The sequence below is a fragment of the Amphibalanus amphitrite genome, unplaced genomic scaffold, assembly GCF_019059575.1.
Source record: "Amphibalanus amphitrite isolate SeventyFive unplaced genomic scaffold, NRLGWU_Aamphi_draft 000318F_arrow, whole genome shotgun sequence".
Classification (NCBI taxonomy): Eukaryota; Metazoa; Arthropoda; class Thecostraca; order Balanomorpha; family Balanidae; genus Amphibalanus; species Amphibalanus amphitrite.
In genome coordinates this window covers 142,710-163,861 of record NW_024881813.1, presented here as the reverse complement: position 1 = coordinate 163,861, position 21,152 = coordinate 142,710, and the positions used below count along the sequence as shown (strand labels likewise).

General features: G+C 55.6%; 2 protein-coding genes across 5 annotated transcripts in view; one reads left to right on the top strand and one right to left on the bottom strand.

Moving 5' to 3' along the window:
• Window positions 1-78: 78 nt before the first annotated feature.
• On the top strand, window positions 79-2,562 carry LOC122388328 (transmembrane protein 249-like). The gene is made up of 5 exons (XM_043379311.1): window positions 79-534; window positions 930-1,095; window positions 1,259-1,410; window positions 1,786-1,906; window positions 2,327-2,562. The coding sequence occupies exons 1-5, from the start codon at window positions 356-358 to the stop codon at window positions 2,387-2,389; spliced, it is 681 nt and encodes a 226-aa protein (XP_043235246.1). The 5' UTR covers window positions 79-355; the 3' UTR covers window positions 2,390-2,562.
• Window positions 2,563-2,620: 58 nt separating this feature from the next.
• The window catches only part of LOC122388326 (autophagy-related protein 16-1-like), a 109,075-nt gene continuing 90,543 nt past the window's right edge, over window positions 2,621-21,152 (bottom strand). For all 4 annotated transcript variants that reach the window (XM_043379307.1, XM_043379305.1, XM_043379308.1 and 1 more), the window contains 5 exons: window positions 7,493-7,616; window positions 4,566-4,745; window positions 4,158-4,239; window positions 3,797-3,952; window positions 2,621-3,447 (listed from right to left, as the gene is read on the bottom strand). In XM_043379307.1, the coding sequence (XP_043235242.1) occupies window positions 3,354-3,447; window positions 3,797-3,952; window positions 4,158-4,239; window positions 4,566-4,745; window positions 7,493-7,616 (636 nt within the window). In that variant the 3' untranslated portion in view covers window positions 2,621-3,353. The remainder of the gene's footprint in view (window positions 3,448-3,796; window positions 3,953-4,157; window positions 4,240-4,565; window positions 4,746-7,492; window positions 7,617-21,152) is intronic.

Genomic DNA, 21,152 nt, shown 5'->3' with positions numbered 1-21,152 from the left:
ATTAACATGCAATGAATATAAATCAACGAAGTGCCGTAGTACTATTGTCACGCCCTACTTATTTTTCAAGCGCAACTTCTGAAGAAAGGTAACTTGCCACCTCAAGCTATAACACACGAGTAAAAAACGTATATTTTATTGAGTAATTAGGGCTAATATCTCGTAAGATACCGATCTGCCATCGTTCAAAACAGAAATATTAAGAATGTAGGAATAAGCTCGCAATGAAGGTTCGAGTTCCTTAAAACAATTGATTGCAAATTTAATTTCGAATGCGTAAACTGCAGAAGCTTTCTACGCTAGAAAGTCGCATAGAAGAATGCTTTTGCAATGATGGGGGAAATGAGACAGAAGTATGATACTAGCAGGAATCACTGGAGAGATCTGCTGGTTTCTTAGAACTCACTTTCCATTCATCAATAGCTTGACCCGTGATGGGCCCGAGTATTTGCTGTATAAGATGCTTGAAGCGCCGCCTCGACCGTTCGTCGTCCGAGATGATGGAAAATGGGAACTTCGGTACAGGAAAACATGGTGAGGCAGAAACATTTCAGACACATCATACAAATACAAATATAGGTACCTACCTTTGCAACAAAATTAACACATATATTATATAAGCACTTGCATGGACTCAGTACACATTTAATCACGTAGTAATATCATTACCGTTTCAAGGTGTAGGTATTTTACGCTGCTCGCATGTTCTTGAGGCACTAGCTTTATGACGATTTGTGTAGCTTTATGATCCACTAGATACCAAAGTAAGCCCAGGTACCGAGCGATTCCCACAGTCATTGGACATTGCCATGGGAGCGTCGTGTGACAAATGTACGGTATGGGTCACACATCGTAGTAATAAGGTCCACCAGACAACACCGATCGTTTACTTTTGTTGTCAGGTCACCGATTGTACTTTGGTTTGTCAGGCTGTATACGTACATAATTGGACTGGCGATCGTGGTTCCCATTCTGGTGGACGTCGTACTGAAGCACGGATCATTGAACTTCACCGTCATCCTATCGGTCTCGGCCGTAGTGCTGGCGTGGAAGAGCTATGTACATTATCCATTGCACATCATCATCATTGATAAGGTAAGGTGGACACTGGATAAGAACGTTTGGCTGTTTCGGCTAACAACACGTTTAAACGCTACTTTCCATTATTTTTTAACACCAGCTGCCACGCCGGCGGCATGCCTTCAAACAGAAAACGTTAGTAACGCTCAGCGGTAAAGTGTTCCACCTTTTTCCACAGAGAAAGAATGTGTATGAATATCACAAGAGGGGTCGGCTGATCACTACGGAGCCGCTTTACAACATGTACATCAGGCTGATTGGACAAAAGTGCTACCCGAGCCCCGGCGGGTCCAAGTCGTCAAACTGGTTCTTCTATCTGTGCCTCAAAGGGTGAGCATTGAACATTTGGGAGGCGTCAAACGCTTTAAGAAAACACTGTTCCATTTAGGGCGATAAGGTGGCACGGCCATGTTCAAGGGAGGCAGGGCTTAAATTCAGATTCAGATTCAGATGTATTCGAATGAGATCCACACAAAACGGTGGCTTTTCGCTCAGTCACGTCATACGGTAAAACAAAATGGAAAGTATGACATACGCACACAAGCACATTAACGCAGCTGACTCTCCGAAAATGCTTGCTGCCACGCTAAAGCAAATTACTTAACTAACAATTTAGTACGATATTTTGTCCATGTTCAGCACGAAATTAGGCCTACAACACAAGCATGTGCCGTGTCCGATTTCTACTTGCCATTTTTGTTTCAGGGTCGGTCTGGAGGAGTTCAAGCTGAGCCCACACACCGAGTACGAGGACAGGATGAGAAAACTCGGAAAACGGCTCTCACGAAAGCTCGGCATCAACTACTTCGATTTCATTGATGAATCGGTGAGCGACACTATGACTCATTCAGTGACGAGTTCGAGTTTGTCTAGCGTGCGTTATTTGTTTCGAATATTTTGTCATTGCGGTATAAGTCACTGTACTCCATAAGTCGGTGAGGAGTAGTTTGGATGACTGGCCCGTTGACCTCCATTTCGCTGCGTTGCTGGGTTGTCCAAAGCATGACGTTATCTGATGCAGCTTTATGACGGACCACGTCAGACTAAACCGAGCAGACCGCAAGGGTCATCCCATACTTCGCCAGAACATCTTCATAAGTCGTTAGCATCCGGCTGGCTCAAACAAACACGGGTACAGCCGCTAATGTTCAGTACCACTGTATGACCCTGTCCCGCGCCGGACGCTCACCCCCCCCCCCCTCTCCCGCCGTGTTAATCTAGCCCCTGACACCTCTCGCTGTTTCAGCCGCTCCATGACGTCAGACACCGGCCCGTGCAGATCTCCATCCCCACCTGGGCGCCGGCGTGACGTCACACAGTGTGACGTCATACCCCACTGGTCGGCCGGCGCCGCCAGCGTGGTGCCCACAGCGCCGGGCCATCGACTTTTGTATCTGTGTATATGCTGCCATGAAAGCCTGCCTTAGGAAACCCCGAACGGATCAATAAACTGTGTCAGTGATAGACTCTCAAACCTAAAAATGTTATGTAGATACCAGATATTTTCTCTCATATTATTTTCTTTCCCTTTGAACACGCCTAGATTTATGTTACGTTTATTCCAGCCTTCCCTGAGATCTAATTCGCGTTACTTTCCACAAAACACGATCAAATCATCAAACAACATAAACTTTACCGAGTGCCACAAATACGTGCTCAAAAGTCTCTCCTATATTCCTCTCTGCTCCTGTTTCTGAGTTCCACCAAGAGCTCTCCCGTCTCCACACAGTGTCGGTGCCACTGCAGTCCACACTGAGCCAAACCAACAGCGGCCGTCGGACAATGCAATATCAACTGGCAAACAATACACCGTATAGTCATCTCGGACAATCGGGCGATGTCTTCACAAACGTATCAGATAGTAAACACTGGCAGGACACTGTACAGGCACACTGACTGGAATCACACACGGGCCGCGGTGCTAAAACGTCACCTGAGCCTATAATTATACTCAGCACCCACCCTCCCTATCGGCCCACACAGGTCACAAACAAAGCAGCGCACAGCCAACCGCGCGAAGTATAAAGCTTTTGACGAGGACAGGCACGTACATCATATCGTCTCAGCCGGTCGGTTCACGGGCGCGTCACGGTATCACCGTATATAAGTAGCGGCCGGGGCGGCGGCCCTGCACCGCATAGACTCACCGTGCTCGGTGGCGCGCCCTACACCGGTCTCCGGCGCCGCCCGCCGCGGCGCCGCTTTGTGACACCCACCGGCCCGTGGCGCACGTACCACACGTGTCACACGTGGCGCCGTGCGGAGCGGAGCGCTCAGATGTCGCTCCACACGGTGATGCGTTTCGCCTTGTCGGAGCTGACCAGGCAGGAGCCCTCCGGGTGCCAGGCAGTGGCGAGCACACACGACCTGACGAAGCGGCGGCCGGACGGTCAGCACAGAGTCAGGGGGAGGCGGCACACACTGGGTGGCGAGGCTAAAGGTCACAGATGGAGCAGCTGCACTGGTCAAACTACTGGGCTACAGCGGTCAGCAGCTGCTGGAACTGTGCCTTATAAGCGGTAGGTATCATAAATATTCGGGGATAAATACAAGGCGGCCAATAATGAGAAAATGCCAGTGAGTTATATAAGCGGCCGCACAGACGGCCCTCTACCCCACTCTAGCAAAATACAGGAGTGCTACAACTACCAGCTTTTTGACACAGCCACATCTAAATTACTGAGCCCACAGCCCCCGGACAGTCACTGCGACTCACGGCGGGCTGGAGACGGCCGGCAGGTGCTTCTCCAGCCGCCGCGAGCTCTCGTTCCAGATGAAGAGGTCGCCGGTGCCGCTGCCGGCCGCCACGTACTTGCAGTCGGGGCTGAACACGGCCCGCGAGTAGTCGCACGCCACGTGAAAACCGTCCGCCCTGTGAGGGAGCGCGCCCAGAGGTGGTCACATTGGGGCCACAGGTACTTGAGGAGAAGAAACAAGGTGACAAGAGGCAGATGGAAGGTGGCGCTGGAGAAAATATAGTCTGAACCCGAACGCTAATTAGAAACCATGAAGTACGGAGAGCAGTTCCAAAGGACTTTGTATAAAATCAAATAGAAATGGTTGACAGCGTGACTTACTCGTAGTTCCTTGCGACGGTCATTGTCCTGAGGTCGACCACCTTCAGCGTGTCTGCCCGGGTGCAGCACAGCACCCGAAACTCTGCCGACGAACAGGGAACGATGCATATTAGTGCGCCCGTGGTTCACAAATATTTGACAGGGCGCCATGCGCGAGCTACAGATGACAGCCTTACAAACATAAGTACAACTGTATACAACATGTATACAAGCATTTGTGGAGGCTCGTAAGCCTAATATCAAGCAAGAATCAAGAATCAAGGTCTAGCGAACAATGATGTTACCCAGAAATGGCAATCTTTAAGCCAAAGTACGCCCTCTGCTCCGCCGGCTCCACCCTCCGGCCTCCCGCCGTTTCTCCGTCCCGCCACCAGGCGGCGCGGCGGTACGGTGCAGTACGGTACTGACCGGTGCCCTGCGCCAGAGAGGTCACGTGGCCGTCCACCTTGATGACGTGTTTCGGCTCCCGGCTGTCACGTGTGTCCCACACCTTGATGGTGCTGTCGTAGTGGCCCGACAGCAGGTTGGTGGCGCCCACGCCGTCCACGATGTCGAAACATATGCTGTTGGCGAAGATGTTCATCACACCTGCGAAAGAAAAAAGTCAAACGTTGAGGCTCCTTGTGTCTGAATGATAAAACGTTTTAGTCAAAATCCGGGTCTGACCATTCCGTCGCTCCGGCAGTAAATCATCGAGCTCCGCCATTACAGGAACGTTCCTCTCGCGTGCACGATGACCGCTGACCCCCCCCCCCCTTCCCATCCCCGCCCCGGCCATCAGTCGTGACCGCCGGGGACGGTCGAGTACGGCCGTTCCCACGGGAGCAGCCGCCGCCGACCACGACGGGCCGACGCGTCGTGAGCGTCCCCCGGCCGACGGGAAACACAGCTCGCCGACGGACGGAGGGGAGGCTCGGCCGAGCGGGCGGTCACGTGGCTAACGGACAGCCGCCGACAGCTCACTTAGACGGGGCGTGGGAGCGCGACGGCAGGGGGACGAGCGTCTGATGTGTGTGGATGAGCCGATTAAGAAGCAATTTAAAGATACACAATACGAAAATGATTAGCGTAGCAGCATCGCATTACCAACATCAGCCGCGGAGACCGCTGAAGCTGCAACATTGGATCATGAATACCCCGGAATCACGCAGTTCGCCCTGCAATTACCCGGCGCTCTCCGGTCGGTGAGCGCTGAGCAGGTATCTCACGAGCGGCCCCGCCCTTCTGAACAGCGTCCGTGCGATCTGCCGGAGCCGGGCGGTGCTGATTCACCCCGGCCGGTCATCAATTGCCGACTGGAGACGCCCGCGTCCGGCGGGCCCATCACGGCGCAGCCGGCCCGTCCACGCCGCGCGCGGCCGGTCGGCACGCCGCTCCCACGCGACCGGCCCGGTCACCGGTCACCGGAGGTCACCCGCAGTGGTGAGCTCCCTTACCAATCACCGAGTCACCTCCCCTCACCGGTCACCGGAGGTCACCCGCAGTGGTGAGCTCCCTTACCAATCACCGAGTCACTCCTCCCTACACGGTCACCGGTAACTATCACCGACTCCTTCCCATTCCCGGTCATTGGCCAGATGGAAAAGGGAACTCGGCAAATTGCTCAAATAAAGGCTCACACGAGCTCTGAAACCTTTACGTGTAAACTTCATGGGCAAGGCTCAAGACCTCGATCCAACCTTAACACCGCGGATGTTCACATTCCCTCTTCAGGCCCTTTTTCTTCTTTTCCACGATTCCTCTTTCCCCAATATGTAAATAAGTAAAACGGTTCTGAATCCAAACACTCAGGACGTCACTAGATCGGTTTAGGTGCAGAGACCCAGAGGTCGCCTGCCCACATGAACTCAGAGCCGGCGCGCGGAAGGGCTGCTGGGCGCGGAAGGGCCGCTCCGCCGGATGAAGCCGACACGGTGCCTGCCGCGGCGCCACCGGAACCGAATCGCCTCGAGACGGAGCGGCGCTAACTGCGACCCGGCGCTTCACAATGGGCAGGGTGCGCGACAAACGGCGCAGCAATGACCGCGGCACATGCCGCCCGGCGCGGAGGTGTCTGGCCGAAACGGAAACAGCGCGCCCGACTATGAACCCACCCATACTTCGCAGTAGCGTCCGGAGATATACTGGCATTGGTCAGGTCGATTGGCAGGCGGGTGTGCGTTTGTTGGAATCTTTGGAGACGTCGCTGCTGCATTCGAGTCACAGGTGACCACCGGTGGCGGCCAGCTGAGCAGAGCCAGTCTAAAGCAGGGCGATGCCCACAGTTTACTCTGGATCACTCTACAGTCGGTCAGATGAGTAGCCCCCGCCCCGTCCAGAGTCGGTGGCCGTCCACGGCGCCGGTCGGTCGGTCGGTCGCGGCGCTCCCACCGGCCGTCGCCGCGGGCGGACCACTTCCCCGCGGCCGACCGCAGCCGGCGCCCGGGGCCGGGACCCGTTCCCGGGCTCACACCGGCCGAGTTCCTCCTCCGCCGCCTCCGTCACAGTCACAGAGCCACCAGCCGACGCCTCCCGGCCGGCGCCTTCACACGTCCCCAGTGACAAACGGTGCACGAGTGTCCAGTTTGGTCGCTGCATGAACGGCCCAAGCACCAGCGAACTAGGAATAAAGAGGTAGACCATCAAAGCACATGAGAATTGACCGCGGGGTAAATGCCAGGCAATGCCCTGATTCGGTGTCCCGCAAAACGAATAGATTCACTCAAATCACCTAGTTCTAAATATATTCTCGTCTCTGCGATGGCATGACCTGCATACCAGCACATAGCAAATCCCTTTCCGCGTTGAATCAAGAAAACACACCTGGAATGATAAGCCGATCACACCGATCACACCGGCTCTCTGAAGGAAAGTTCCGACTTTTCCATTCTGAATGAAAGCAGAACGAAGACCACCGCACTGTCAGTGTGGTGGATGTAGTTCTCGTTCGGGATCTCGTTTCTGCCGACGACCGGCCCAGTCAGAGCTGTTGACCGATAAGCAGGTACCGATCCTCACTGGGGCATGGGTTTTATGAAGTTCCTGTTTCAGCTGAAAGAGTTGACCGAAAATGACACCGCATCACCGCCCGGAACAAACGACTGCCATTTGCCACTGGTAACATTGGATGTCAGAAGACAGTCACAGACTATGGGAAAATCAGCTACGATAGCCCCAGCATGACACGGACCGGATCCGACGAGTTATTGCACCGTCATAAAACTCCAAATATAGCTCCTGTAGCTCCTCCATCCCCATCAGGTTGAGCAGCAGTTGACTGAGGATGGCCATGCACTGCCCGGTGCCCATCTCTCGTTATCATGAAATACCCCATCACGCGGTATCAGTATACTCACAGTCCCCGCCTCGCTGCAGGTCCCATCCTTTGAGCGTGCGGTCCCGGCTGCCGGTGATCACCTTGGTGTTGGAGCCCAGGAACTTGGCCACCATCACCGGCCCGCTGTGGCCGGTCAGCGTATACTGTGGGGAACAGAGGGGTAACAGTCAGGTCAGGTCAGGTTAGGTCAGGTCAGGTCACCACCATTACCGGACCACTGTGACCGGTTAGCGTGTACTGTGGGTGCAGAGGGATAACGGTCAGGTCAACTGCTAATGGGAGAAAGGACAGGACATGTCGAATACTGGTCAGCACAGCATGGCGTTCGAACAAGCCAAACAGCTCAAATTCCAATCAGTCGTCAAGTAATAGTCATTAATGGTCATTTGATGTGTAGCCATTTAAAAACACATCTTTAAACACATCTTATTACCATGTTCCATCTCCCAAACACGCCATATCGTATCGTAAGTACAGCGCGCGCATCTGCAGTCATTAGGGACTAAACACGTGTCATCAGTACATCACAAGAAACCTGCCGACCGGTCTAACAAGATCCCGACTGTAAGATAGCGGGTCCCGGCCCGCAGCGGGCGGCTCTCTGTACAATCCGCCCGATCGGCCGCGATGATAGCAATCACACGGAGCGCTCACGTGCCGACACGACACGGGCACGGTCACGCAGCACGGGCACGAGTCATCTGAGCGCCGGTAAAAAGGAGCGCCGCCGCCGGCAGCAGAGACTGAACTGGGACTGTTATGTCGGGGACTGGTGGGACAGGACCAGGACCGGGACACTTGTGACGGGACTGAGGAGTATCGGTGTTAGCTCTGAGGAGTGTTCATTTAGGGACCAGGAGATATAAGTGTCCGGATGATAATGTCACCGAGACTTCTATTTGCGAACTGACCGGCGCCTCGCTCGCCCACTGACGATCTGTCCGGTGCACGGACCTCCGGCGGTATGGATTCCGTCCTTGACAGTGCACTGGATCCGCCGGTCAGTGCCGCCCATCACTCCCTGTGAGTGAGCGCTGCGGCACCGGACACGGCCCGTTTATGGAAAACGCGGCGGACATGGCCGGTTAATGGAGGGCCGGCCGGCGCCCATGTGACCGAGCATACCGCGGCCGGCACTGACCGCCGAGGCTCTGATAGAGGCACCGAGCACAGAAAGCCCGGGTCTACCAGCGGCTGTGATAGCGCCACCATCAGCGACTGTGAAAGAGGCACCAGCCACCGACAGCCCGGGTCAGTCAGCCCGCCACCGTTAGCGCGGCGCCCGTCTGATGGGCAGCCCCAGCCGTGAAATTGGAGCCGTGAGGACGCGACACGCTCGGTGGACGGCGTGATTTGACGCGCGCAGAGCGCCGCACAGGTTCACCAGCTAGATGGCAAATGGCTTTTCCAGCAAGGCAGTAACATAAGGAATAAAGCTAAAATATGGGCGATTCGTCGTTGGTAATGACCATTGACCATGCCCTGTTCACGCGATGTTCGCGAAGTCAGCGACACTTTCAGGATGTGCTTGGTAGAAAAATACGGCAGATTTAATTGCAGATGAACCAGCACAAGATAATTATAAACTAGAAAGGAGACAAAAATAGGCTAGGTGCCTTTTATTGTCTGACGTGCTTATTGATCAATCTTCTGCAATCTGCATTGTAATGATAGGGATGAGCGATGCGCATCATCATGCTCTTCAAACATGTAACTTTAATTTCATACATTTCTGTTTGTATCGGTGTTATTACGATTACATATGCAATGAGACTTGAGAGTCACTTCCGTCCAGCCAAAACACTCGAGAACATAGCCGTAAAACTGAGAACGGCTTAAGGATAGGTTACAAGCATCGCTGCCCATAAACAATGAGAACACTTTTATTTTAGAACAATGCACCCGTTCATGGTCCCTGGTGCACCAAAATCGTGGGCAAATTCATTACCAACGCCTCTTAGACAGTTATTAAAGTCTCATCACCATTTTCACGCCTATTCCCGAGCGCTTAACTAATAATTGAGGTCACTTTTTCACCAAAGGTTAATGTCCTGGGACTCAGGTCACGCTCAAAGAAAAACTACAAAATAATTGTTCAAAATATTAAGAGGAAGCAAACGGATGACCCCACCACCCAACACAAAAGGATAGGTAAAAATTCGCGATATTCTAATAAGTTCACAAACAGGAAGCTTATCATACACACTACAAAGGACGCTCCTTAAAAGTAAAATCCAGCCACTGGTCGCGAGGCTCACCCATCTTATATAGGGATGATATGATTCGCTTCAACCCTGTTTGTGGATAGCATTCAACTAGAATCGAACTCAATTGATTTATTCCTTTTGTAAATACCCACATCCAATACGAGCTACCACAACCCGTATAGACATCACACAACAAACTTCATTAAGTGGCAGCGGCTCGCAGAGGTCTGGAGGCGGGACCCGGACAGCGGACCGCCTGTGGCCGATGAGGTAGCCCGTGGGTGGCGCGGAGGGACACGGACGGTGGGTGACACGGAGGGACACGGGCAGTGGGTAACACGGGAGGGACGGTGGGTGACAGTGAGTGACACGGACGGTGGGTGACACGGGAGGGACACGGACGGTGGGTAACACGGGAATGACACGGACGGTGGGTGACACGGGAGGGACACGGACGGTGGGTAACACGGGAATGACACGGACGGTGGGTGACACGGAGGGTCACGGGCAGTAGGTAACACGGGAATGACACGGGCAGTAGGTGACACGGAAGGACACAGACGGTGGGTGACACGGGAGGGACGGTGGGTGACAGTGAGTGACACGGACGGTGGGTGACACGGGAGGGACGGTGGGTGACACGGGAAGGAAGGACATAGCCGTCGTCCACCAGTCCGTGGAGAACATACCCGCTCCGTTAGCCCACGGCGCCGGTACGGAGCGTCCGTCACCGTTACCTCTGTGTATGATCGGCCGACCGACAGCAGTACACGCGCCATCAGACGCCAGTCGATGCCATTATGTCGCGCAGCGCCGTACTCTAAAATGCTAAGTGGGCCTATCAAGTGGCAAGCGTGAAGCGGCAGAAGTGGACGCGGCGGCGGCTGGAAAAACCTCATAATCGGAAACCCATCATCAGGGAGCCCGGGGCGGCCGGCCCGGAACGGCCGCGGGCGCACTGCCTCGGGCGGCCGGTTCCCAGACGACGGCGGCGCGGACGTTTAGTGATGCGCGCCGAATGGGAGCAGACAGGTAGGTAACGGGAGCCACAAAAACTGCTGACACGTAACTGAACCGGCTAACTGCTGAGAGCCGAGCGGCGGAGTGGGGGTCAAAGGACGACAGGGGGCGGACACTGGTCAGGAAACGCATTCCCACTGTGATACAGAGGCATATCAACATTGCTTTTCACAAGCATTTGTAGAGATCGCGTCCGATAAACAGGAAACATGAGATCCAGCATAGTCTCGTGTCGCCATTCCAGCCAGCATCGTCAGTCCCACGTAACTCGGACACTCGTCGAGTCGCCTGTGTATACTCGCCGAGTACTGCGCCCCAGTACCGTGTCAGCGTACTGTCGGTGTCGACACGGCACTGCGGCGCCGACAGGGCGGCCGTTAGCGGCGCCTCGCTCCACTGGGCGGGCCGCACGCGCCCATAGTGGAGCGGTGCGCGCCGGGAGCGGCGGGGTCAGACGGCGGGTCAGCGGGCAGCACGACTGGCCCACAACTGGAGCGGAGACCGACTGACGGAACGCACAGAACGAATGGACCGGCGGCCGAGCAGAACGGGACGAGACGGGGTTGGAGGGAGGACGCAGAATGGAAGCAAAGTGGCCAACAGAACTCGAACGATCGGGACGTCGCGCAATAAAATTACTAAAACTCAACTTCGACGGAGCGGAAACAATCCAAAGAGCGAGAGAGAGAGAGAGAGAGAGAGAGAGAGAGAGAGAGAGAGAGAGAGAGAGAGAGAGAGAGAGAGAGAGTCAGAGCGCAGCGATAATCCGGTAGAGTGTCGGGCCGTCCCGGCGATCAGGGCGGTCCGTCACCCGTCACCACAGACCGGGCCCGCCGTGTCACCGTGCCGGCAGCACGCGCCGTGCCGCCGCCCGGGTAGCGGTAACACCCACTCTGAGACGGTCCGATGACCGGTCAAGGCGCCCATCTCCGCGCCGATTGGCCCGTCTGTGTCAGGTGATAGCGGCCGCGCCGGCCGGTTACCGCCGAGCCGCCGAGCGGCGCGCAGCGTGCCCGGCCGGCCGATGGGACACTCACGGCTGCCGGCCGGAGCACAATGCAGCGCGTCTGCACGTCATTAGGGTTCGGTGCGCCGGGCCGGTCCAATGGACGGTCAGCCGCGCACACCGGCCAACAATGCCGCGTATGAAGCGATGTGCTACCGGAGCGGCCCAGATGGCAGCCGTCCGGAGGGTATTCAGCTGGAAAATGAGCTAATTACGGGAGACTGGCCGGCCTCGAGTCTGGTAGTTGTCGGACACCACTCAATGGGGCGGTGACACCGCTGCTGCAGGATGAGACGCCGGATATTATCAGCACGCCGCATGGTAACGCAATAACTATAGTCCCATAGGAGTTCGACTTTGATAAATGTTCCAATAGTCTTCTGAGAGGGGCTTCAGGAAGGTCATCAGCCGGTGGAACCATTGAATCAAAAGCCCGACACCTGCTAAACTTCGTTCCAAGAACATCGTTTGCTGCAAGCATGAATGGAAATCAGCGATGCACTGCTTGGCATTCACTATTTCACATGACTCAATCCATAGTCTTTCCCAATACAGTTAGCATTACATACGGGACAAATGCCATCCGATTGACGCTAAATCAGACCCACAAATCCGGAAATAAATTGACGGTCACGACTCACGATGCACCAGTTTTTCACGCCGCCCAGCCATGGTTCTAACACAGTCCAGCAAATAGAGCAAAACGTCTTCCTGCTGCCGAAACGAACCGTGAACGAAGCCATCGCGGCATAGCTGCTGGTTTATTTTGTTTGCTGATTTGTCTGCCTGACGTAACTTCGCAGGCTTGTGATGCCTCTCCATGGACTCTGCCAGTTTTTTTCAGATCAGTTGCTGATGTAGTCAACTCTTTTACCTATGTTGAGCCGAATGCACAATGTGCGTTATTGCACGTTGCAACTATTGCAAGTATTGCACACCCCAAACTAATTGTTCTATCCGGGCAGTAACGTCAGATCACCGGCCTGTTTACCCCTCTGTTTGTCAGTCTGTCTGTCAGTATACCCGTCTGTCTGTCTGTCAGCGGCGGCGCCGGCCGGCGCTGAGGGCCCGTTAGCCGCTCGTGAAGCCCTCAGCGGGTCCTCGCCGGCCCGCGGCGCGCTCACGAGCCGTGTTTATTTACGGCAGGCGCGGCGCAGCCATCTGCATAGCTAAACAGAGCGCCATGACCGGGCGGCGACCCTGCTCCGTACCCACTCAGTCCGTCCGTCGGCAGTCATGGCCGTCAGACTTCACCAGCCGTCAGTCAGGGAAGTCGAGAGACACCTGTGTGCGGAAGTCGCTCCCGGACCGACCCAGACCCGCCGGCCAGTGCGTCTCGGTCGGGCCGCGTCCGCAGCGGGTCGGCAGCGCGCCGTGGCAGCGCTCTTTATTGCGGACCGTCACGGCAGACTCGCCGAGCGGTCGGCGGCCTACGCACGTGCGTGGGAGTGCCACGACCCAGGCGGCGAACAATGCGCACCGGCGCGCCGCGTTCGACGCGCCCGGCTGCCGGCTAACTCGGCGTGCCGACGTTCCATTGCGCGGCCCGGCGGCGGTGACCGTTGTCCACCGGAGTCGGCCAGATCTGGCGATAACCCGGCACAATGCAGACCGTACCGAGCTGGCGGCGCGGCGTCCGCTGTTCGCCCCCAATGTGACGCTCACGGCGCACCTGGGGCAGTTAGCGGCGCCGTGACCCGGCCCCGGTCAGCGCCGGGACGTTTTTTAGCCCGCGGCACCGCCGGCGTCCCGGGCCGCGCTTCCGGCCAGACGTGGCAGGCGGTGCCGGCCGGCCGGAGGCGGCGGCCGACTCTGCCAGCTGGGTCAGTCGGCGACCCGCCCGCCTCTGCCGGGTCAGTCGGCGCCCCCCGCCGAGCCGCGTCAACACCCGACCAACCGACCGAGCCACACTCACACCACCAAACACGGACAGTTTTTGTCACAGCCGTCCACAGCCGACAATGTCACTGCCTGGGAGGTGGCGGCCGCAGCTCGAACTCTGACAGTCCCTAATGGTGCCGTGGACGTCATATTTCCACAGTACGAGGTGGCTGACGACCTCTTTATCGGCGGTTCGTTGTCGATCGCCTGCCGGGTCACAGCACCAGACATCCATGAGGACTGGAGAGCTTGACCTGTACGACCACCCTCCTCCGGGAACCAGCCACCGCCCTCCGTCCAGACTCCAGACACCCTTCACCCTCCGGGCTGTTCCCGTCGGTGGGTAGGTGGGAGGCAGCGACGGCTCTGACTCACCCAGCGCGCCGTCCTACCGTTAGCCGCCGCCCCGAGCCGTGCATGAGGAGTCGTTCAGCCAGCCCCAGGGGACAGGTGGCACCAAGAACGGTACTGTTGTGGCCAAAGACGCCACTCAAACCGCGGACCGCGCGCGATTAGTGGGAAATGATTCTGCGAGTGGGCACATATCAAACCGATTTACGGTGGCGCTACCATCAACACCAAGCGATGCCACTTTTACTCCATCCTCGAAGGCCCAAAGCTGAATATTGCGACTGTTCTCGTTTTCCCAGACAGCTCCACTGTGCGTTTCCATCCATCCCGCGCACCTGTAGTTCATTCCGGAACCTGTCGCACTGGGACCGGCAGCTGGAGGACGGCTCCATAGAACTCAATCTGTCAGCGCGTTCACAGCTCCTCACGCACCGAACCCTCCATTAACAGCGGCGACAACTAAAATTACCGCCCCGGAGCGGCGTGTGAACAGTATCAACCGGTTCCGTGTGCCACCCATCCGCGCCAGACCGCGGCCATTATATGACAATCGAGGACAATAATGCGTTACATTTAACTGGAAGTTGACACCAGGAACTGTGACCAAAACACCCGTATGCAATCAAAGCTCAAATTTGGAGCTGCTTGACCTATTTTCATGGATAGTAGGACATTAAAGAAAGCAGTTCTAGGTTATAAGAATTGTTTGTAGGGCACATGCGCCGCGGAGGCTTTTCCGCTATCTAGGCCTTATAGTAACATTTATTTCAAACGTAGATGATCGGCGTTTGGAATCAATGTTCGCAGCACAATATTTTATCAGCCACCCAGGGCAACAATTTGCCAGGAATGATAAATCGACGCCGCCGGTGTCCCAGTGGTGAAACAGACGATTATAGGAGGAGGTCGCGACCCACCGGCCAGGAGTCGGGACAGATTCGGCACGGAAAGGAACGGTGAAATGTCTGACCTGACCCGACCTGACTGGCGCAGTGAGGGTGAGCAGACGGCGCGACAAAGTGATTCGCTGACCCAGCAGACATTCTGCGACGAGAATCGGTCATGATCCACCATCCATATAACCTCACTGTCGGCCGAAGGGCACGTCTCAGATACATGATACAAAACAGGCAAACTCACTGCGATTCGATCATCTATGACATAGGCGTCGCCAGACATTTTCGGTTGGGGGGGCAAAATCAAGTTTTGTGTTAAATCTTGCCTTTCCCCAGCCGTTACTCACTCGTTTTACACATCATTCGACGCGCAATGGTGCGAGGAATCCGATGGTGACAAAGTTTTCCTTCTAGATACATATAGCATGTATTTTTTTTACAAAAAAAAAATCAAAATTTTGAAATTTCTGGACAAAAACGACCGTTAGAATTACAGTGGCTGCGATTGCCGACGCACTGCAGAGGGCCCCTGTGCAGACTCTCGTCGCTCATGATCATTACCCAGAAGAAGGTGAAAAACGCTCTATTTGAATCGGATCACCTCGCTAAAACCTCCATTCACGCATGCCGAGGTTTTACGTGAAATGCATAGGGCTTATCCCATGCCGCCGATTGTAGCTAAGAATTGGGCATTCGGCGGAGACTGAGAGAGAATGTCGGAAGTGCGAATCGGAAGTACAGCCCACCGCTAAAGTAATGTAGGGCTTTACCAATCTCAACGGTTGGCTTTGACTGGCGATTGTTTAATGCGGAGTGATCGAAAAGAAGATGTCAATAGCTAAAGTTGCAGCTGCAAGGGTGACGATACATTTAAGCTACATTCAAAGTTTCGCTGTAGTCTGGCTAATCGTTCCTAAGCTTCAGAAGCAGAACATACCCATGACTGAAACCCCACATTACTTCTGCTGTGGACTGTACATCATTCATCCTTGCTGCAGTGAGAAGAAGTGTTTTGTTCACTCGAGTGTGAACAAAAAGTTTCTGGTTTTTCGAGTGAAGGGAAGCGCTGCAAACGCGACCAAAAATATTTAACGGAACCAAAAGTTACGCACGGCATAGCGGCAAGGGATCACTTAGAGATAGGATTGCGACTTCCAGGCCATTTCAGGCCACTCAGGGTCAGTGTGGACTCTCAGAAGCCTGCTTAGGATCCCGGAGATCGGCGTGGGTCACCCCAAATATTTACGTGTATGTGGTGCTTTAGGGCTTTCCCAGCCTAAGGTGGGCCCGGAAAGCCCTTTAGGGCACACGAGCTTTCAGAAGCCAGTGTGGGCGGCGGGCGCTAAGAGACTATGCCCAGGGTGAGCCTGGTGCCCTCGAATAACAGTGTGAACCGTCGGGGTCTGTGTCGAATCCTTAAGGACCCTACGTTGGTAGGGACATAAGAAACATGTGTTGCGGCCCTCAGAGGGACACGTGAGTTGTGACCCCTCAGATGCCGGGTTGGGGTTAGTAAAGTCTGTCGCCTCAAAAGTTCGGCTGAACTATCATAGGCCAGTTGAGGTTTTCAGAATTTTTCGAAGGCATCTTCAAAGATTCGTGTGGCCCTTCAGAGGTCTACGTATGTATAATGTCCTCAAAGATCCCTGTATGGGCCCTTAGAGAACATGGACACCAGTGGGACTCTCAGAGGCCGGTTTGGGCCCTCCGAAAGCTTCTTAGAGCTCAGTGGAGCTCCTTAGGAGCCTGTGTGAAAAGCAGGCTCATGAGCCCTGCGGCACTTGAACGGTACTTGTGCCTGTCGCAGACATTTGACGGAGTTGAGAAAGGCCCCGAAGATTTCGTGTCACGCTTTGAACGAAAATTATGTGTCAGCACTCCAAAATTTATGAAAATCAGCTACAAAATGTAATAAAAAACCAACTAGGAACATGGCATGAATCATGGCATTGACATTTCCCAGTCTGAAGTCGGAGTCTTGAAGATTTTGGCGACTGCGACTCTGACTTTGGTTTGAACTGCACGCTCCAACAGAGTCTGACCTCACAGGCATTCTCAGAAAGGTACCCCCATTTTCCCCGACTCCAAAATCTCATCGGATCTGTATCGATCTCAGGGGGTGCCCGGTCCGAGGTTGGGGGGGCAAGCTGCCCCGCTTGCCCCCCCGTGGCGACGCTAATGATCTATGAGCACCTGCAGTGTTACTGTCAGAGAAACATTGCATCAGCTTTGCTCACGTCTGGTCTGTAAACAGTTTGGATATTGACATCGGGTACCGAATGCACTAGGATAAAAATAGCCGAGCTTCAGCCATCACCTGAGTGCGTCGCTGTCACACGAAGACGATAAAGACTGGACTAAGATGGCCATTAGCCAATTTAGCGGATACGAAGTTCGCACAATAATTTATCTACCGAGGAGGGCGGCTAGCCCACTTCACAGGGTGAGATGGGCCGTGGCCGATGTGTGGTGTTCGAGCTGCGCGGCCGTGGGAGGCGCGGAACGCTGAACAGTGTCGCGGAGCGGTAACGGGGACGGCAGGCCGGCCGGTCAACTCCGTACTGCACACTGCGTCACGGCGCAGAAACTGGCGCAGCGTCACGTTAAGTGACGGCCGGCGGCGGTGTGACGGGCGCGGCTCCGCGGCTGACCGGAGCCGGTAATGGCCGCGGATCTGGGAGCCGCTGTCCATCCAGACTCAGAGGAGTGTCACCCAGTTCCGACCGACCGGAGCGGACGGCCAGTAACGCACGGCGGAGTGGAGTGAGCGGAGACACTCGATTCCAGCCAGCCGCCAACGGACGGCCAGTAACGCATGGCAGAGTGCGGCAAACGGATTCAGCTCCAGCCAGCCACCACCAGGGCCAGCGCAAAGCTCGCTAGGCCAGGCCAGTTACAGCAGACTGGAGAGGACGGAACCCTGCCACATGCGGTGGCGACGAAGCGGCCAATGCTATGGGGCCGAATCACTCACATGGGCATTGTCGGTCAGCACCAATTCTATTGTTTTTACAACGCACAGGACTCGGAACGCACTAAACTCGGCCTAGTTTAGAGCAGCAGTTCGCAAAAGTCAATCACACTGAATTTTGAAGAAGCTAAAGATACTATTGCTTCAGATTCCCAAGTACCCGTGCTGACATTACAGGAATTGAAGAGCAATATAAACAAACAATAAATCTGCAGCCCGTGTCAGATCGGCCGGGAAGGCTGACTGACACCGGCGTCGCCGGGCGGAGCTCTGACCCCGCGGTGTTACGGCGAGCAGTGACACCTGCGCCGTCACACGCGTCACGCCGTGACGCCGGAGCGCGCCCCGTTCCGGACCATGGGTGTCTTATTGCCGCCGTCACCACAGATGGGGTTATCAACGGAATTCAGACATTGTGCAAATGCAAATGGCTTAAGTACTTCAGTAGTCTGCAATTGCCTTCACTTAAGAGCAGCGCCTTCGCTAATGAGAAAGAAAACGGTTCGGGTGACAGATGAAAGCAAAAAGACGATGGATACAGTCATGCAAACACTCAACATCTTCACCGTATACGGCACCTGTGCGCTCGTCTCCGCCTTACGCCGTGTGACATACGACAGTGCCGCACACTTGACTCGGGAAATGCGGAAGTGAGCCTGTGAGCAGCATTAAGGCATGACTGGCACCGGAGAAACGCAGCGCGTCCGTCACCAATACCTACCGTGCGAAGTGACGGCGACCGCCACGGGCCGTGGAGACGGGACGCAGACGGTGATACACGCACGGTACGGGGCTCACGGACGCCGACACCGCGGGTGAACGGGACCGGCGCCCCGCGGCGGCGGGGGACGGGCCGACGGTCTATGAACGGGACCGGCGCCCCGCGGCGGCGGGGGACTGCCGGCGACCCTGTGCGGCGGAGGATCATCACATAGACGAACCGTGACGCCGACGGGACAATCCCCAGACACATGGACAGATACGAGCTCTGATAAATGACACTATCATATACAGGCCGATGTAGTCCTAGAATGTTGGAAGCCTCATCGCACGGGACCGTAGCAAATCACGAAAGACCGGCCAATTGACAGAGCTGTCAAAATATTCAGCTTCAGATGAGCCCGTGGACGGAATACATTGGCAAGCGACGACGAACGATAGATTTCAAGCAGCAGCAGATCTGAGCCCAGCTCCTGTTCAGCAGCGGGACGTCGGTGATTGCCGGCTGCGGGCCCCGTGCCGTTGGTCGCCGCCCTGTGTCGTTGGGTGTCAGGCGGTGGTCCGTGGGTGCACGATACTGCCGCGGGCGTCTGCGGCTGCGGAAGCGCCGGTCGCCGGCCGCCGACCGCACACGGCTGCCGTGACTGGCCGGTCAGAAGGCAGCCGGTACACCGTGACGGTATCGCCGGGGTCACAGACTGCCGGCATCTGCCGAGCAATACCACGTGCTGTCACAAATCACCGTCACAGGCAGCGGCACGCGCCAACAGCCGGCCTCAGCAGCGACAAACAGCCAGCCAGGGACTCAGGAGGCCAGACGGAACAGTCGCTGAAAGACAGCAGGGGAAGTGCCAGTGGAATGCACTGGGTGGAATTTTTCGTACCTGTCGTGAGAAGCCTACGTTAAATCATTTTTAGATCGTTTGCAGACTGCCGGCTCGGCTCCATTCTCACATGACCGGGCCCGCGTCCTCAAAAGGAGCGCAAATCGTCCCATTTTCGCGCAACTGGCGCGGTTCAGCGGCTCCCAGGCCGCACTCCGCGGCTGGCGCGGCCGCCGCTGGTGGCAGACGCATGGGAATAACGACCCGCTGACGTCATATAGGTACGGAGCCAGTGAACCTGTGATGTCATATAGGCACAGAGCCAGTGAAACTGTGACGTCATACAGACACAGATCCAGTGAAATTGTAATGCCACACTGCATACATACAAAGCCAGATAACCAATAACCAGAGATGTTACACACAAGATGCCAGTAACACGTTGACGTAACACCGGTACAGAGTCAGCAATAGACAACAGAAGATGCCAAAGGCACCCGCTGGATAAGATCAATGACCTTCTGGCGTCACCGGGTCACAATCGGTGCCCTAATGTTGTCCCTGCGCGGTGACCGCTGCCGGCGACCCGGTAGGACCGCCGGACGAGCGGCCGGTGACTTTTTACCGGCGCCGCAGCGCCACCATAAATCGGAAATAAGTATGGAAAATTGCTCCGACTGTGAGAAACAATGGCGGCTCGGCTGCGGCAAATCGGACGCCGCCGCGGGCCGGCCGGTGCCGCGCGGGTCCCGGGGGTGCTGAGGCTGACGGGCACGATCGACGCCCAGTTAGGGGCGCCCAGAGGCGATGTGTGGGTCGTGGTCTCCCGCATACCTACAAGAGATACAGCGTTTTATGGCCGTTTCCAAGCAAAGAGGCACATTATCTGGTGAAATATTTGAGTAAATCTAAAGATGGATACGTTTTCATTCGCCCCAATTATCACACGTCATGCAGTTCTTTTAGGTGCACTAACACAGACCCCAAAAAGTAGGCAAAACGTCTACCTTTCTTCATCGACCTGAATGGCTATCAAGCCTGGGAAGATTTGCTTTTATCGACATCGATCTCACATCGTTCAGAACCGTTGTAAGTAAGTGCGTATCATTACAGGTCGTTGAGATGACCCTTTGATACTCGCTTCGATCAAAGCCTATGAATACGGCGCTCGTCGCTCGGTCAGCAGGCTAGAGCAAAAACTGAAAAGCCAGTTTGATGTCAGGGGCCCAGGGATGTCGGCTCATCGAGGGAAATACACAACCAGCAGCGAAATAATATCCAATGATCCCAGATAATGTCTTTGCCTAGTCAACTAAAAAGCTACTAAACAAAATAACCACTAAATCCAAATAAACTAATACATTCATAAGCTCCCGATAGCGAGTCCGGAGTCCCGGGGGCGATGCCGCGTCAGGTCGGCCGCTTGACTCAAATTACGGTTCCGCTGATATTCAATGCCGCCTGTCGTTTCCGGCCGGCGTCTCTGGCGCCCGCCCGGCCCTCTGTGGGCGCCCACAGGTCTGATGACGGTGATCGTCCGGCGCTGGGGCGTCACGGGGCGTCACCGGCCGGTGACCCGTCACCGACCCGGCGCCCCGGGCGCCCGCTAATGCCGCGCCCGGCCGCCCGGGGCGCTCCGTCAATGGTTCCGCAGAGCGCGGGACGAGTGTCCCGGGACCTCCAAGGTCGCGTCACGGCCGGACGTCGCGTCACGTCACCGGTCGGGAGGGAAGGCCTCCCCCGGGGTCACCCGTCACACAACTGGTGTCTCTGGAGAGACGGGGACAGCGCACTTAGCGTGCC

What these genes read in the sequence shown, in the direction of transcription:
- LOC122388328 (XM_043379311.1), top strand. Translation starts at nt 356, where the DNA reads ATGATACTAGCAGGAATCACTGGAGAGATCTGCTGGTTTCTTAGAACT. An exon ending in ACATCATCATCATTGATAAG is followed by an intron (nt 1,096 to 1,258) that starts GTAAGGTGGACA and finishes CTTTTTCCACAG; the next exon opens with AGAAAGAATGTGTATGAATA. An exon ending in TTCTATCTGTGCCTCAAAGG is followed by an intron (nt 1,411 to 1,785) that starts GTGAGCATTGAA and finishes TTTTTGTTTCAG; the next exon opens with GGTCGGTCTGGAGGAGTTCA.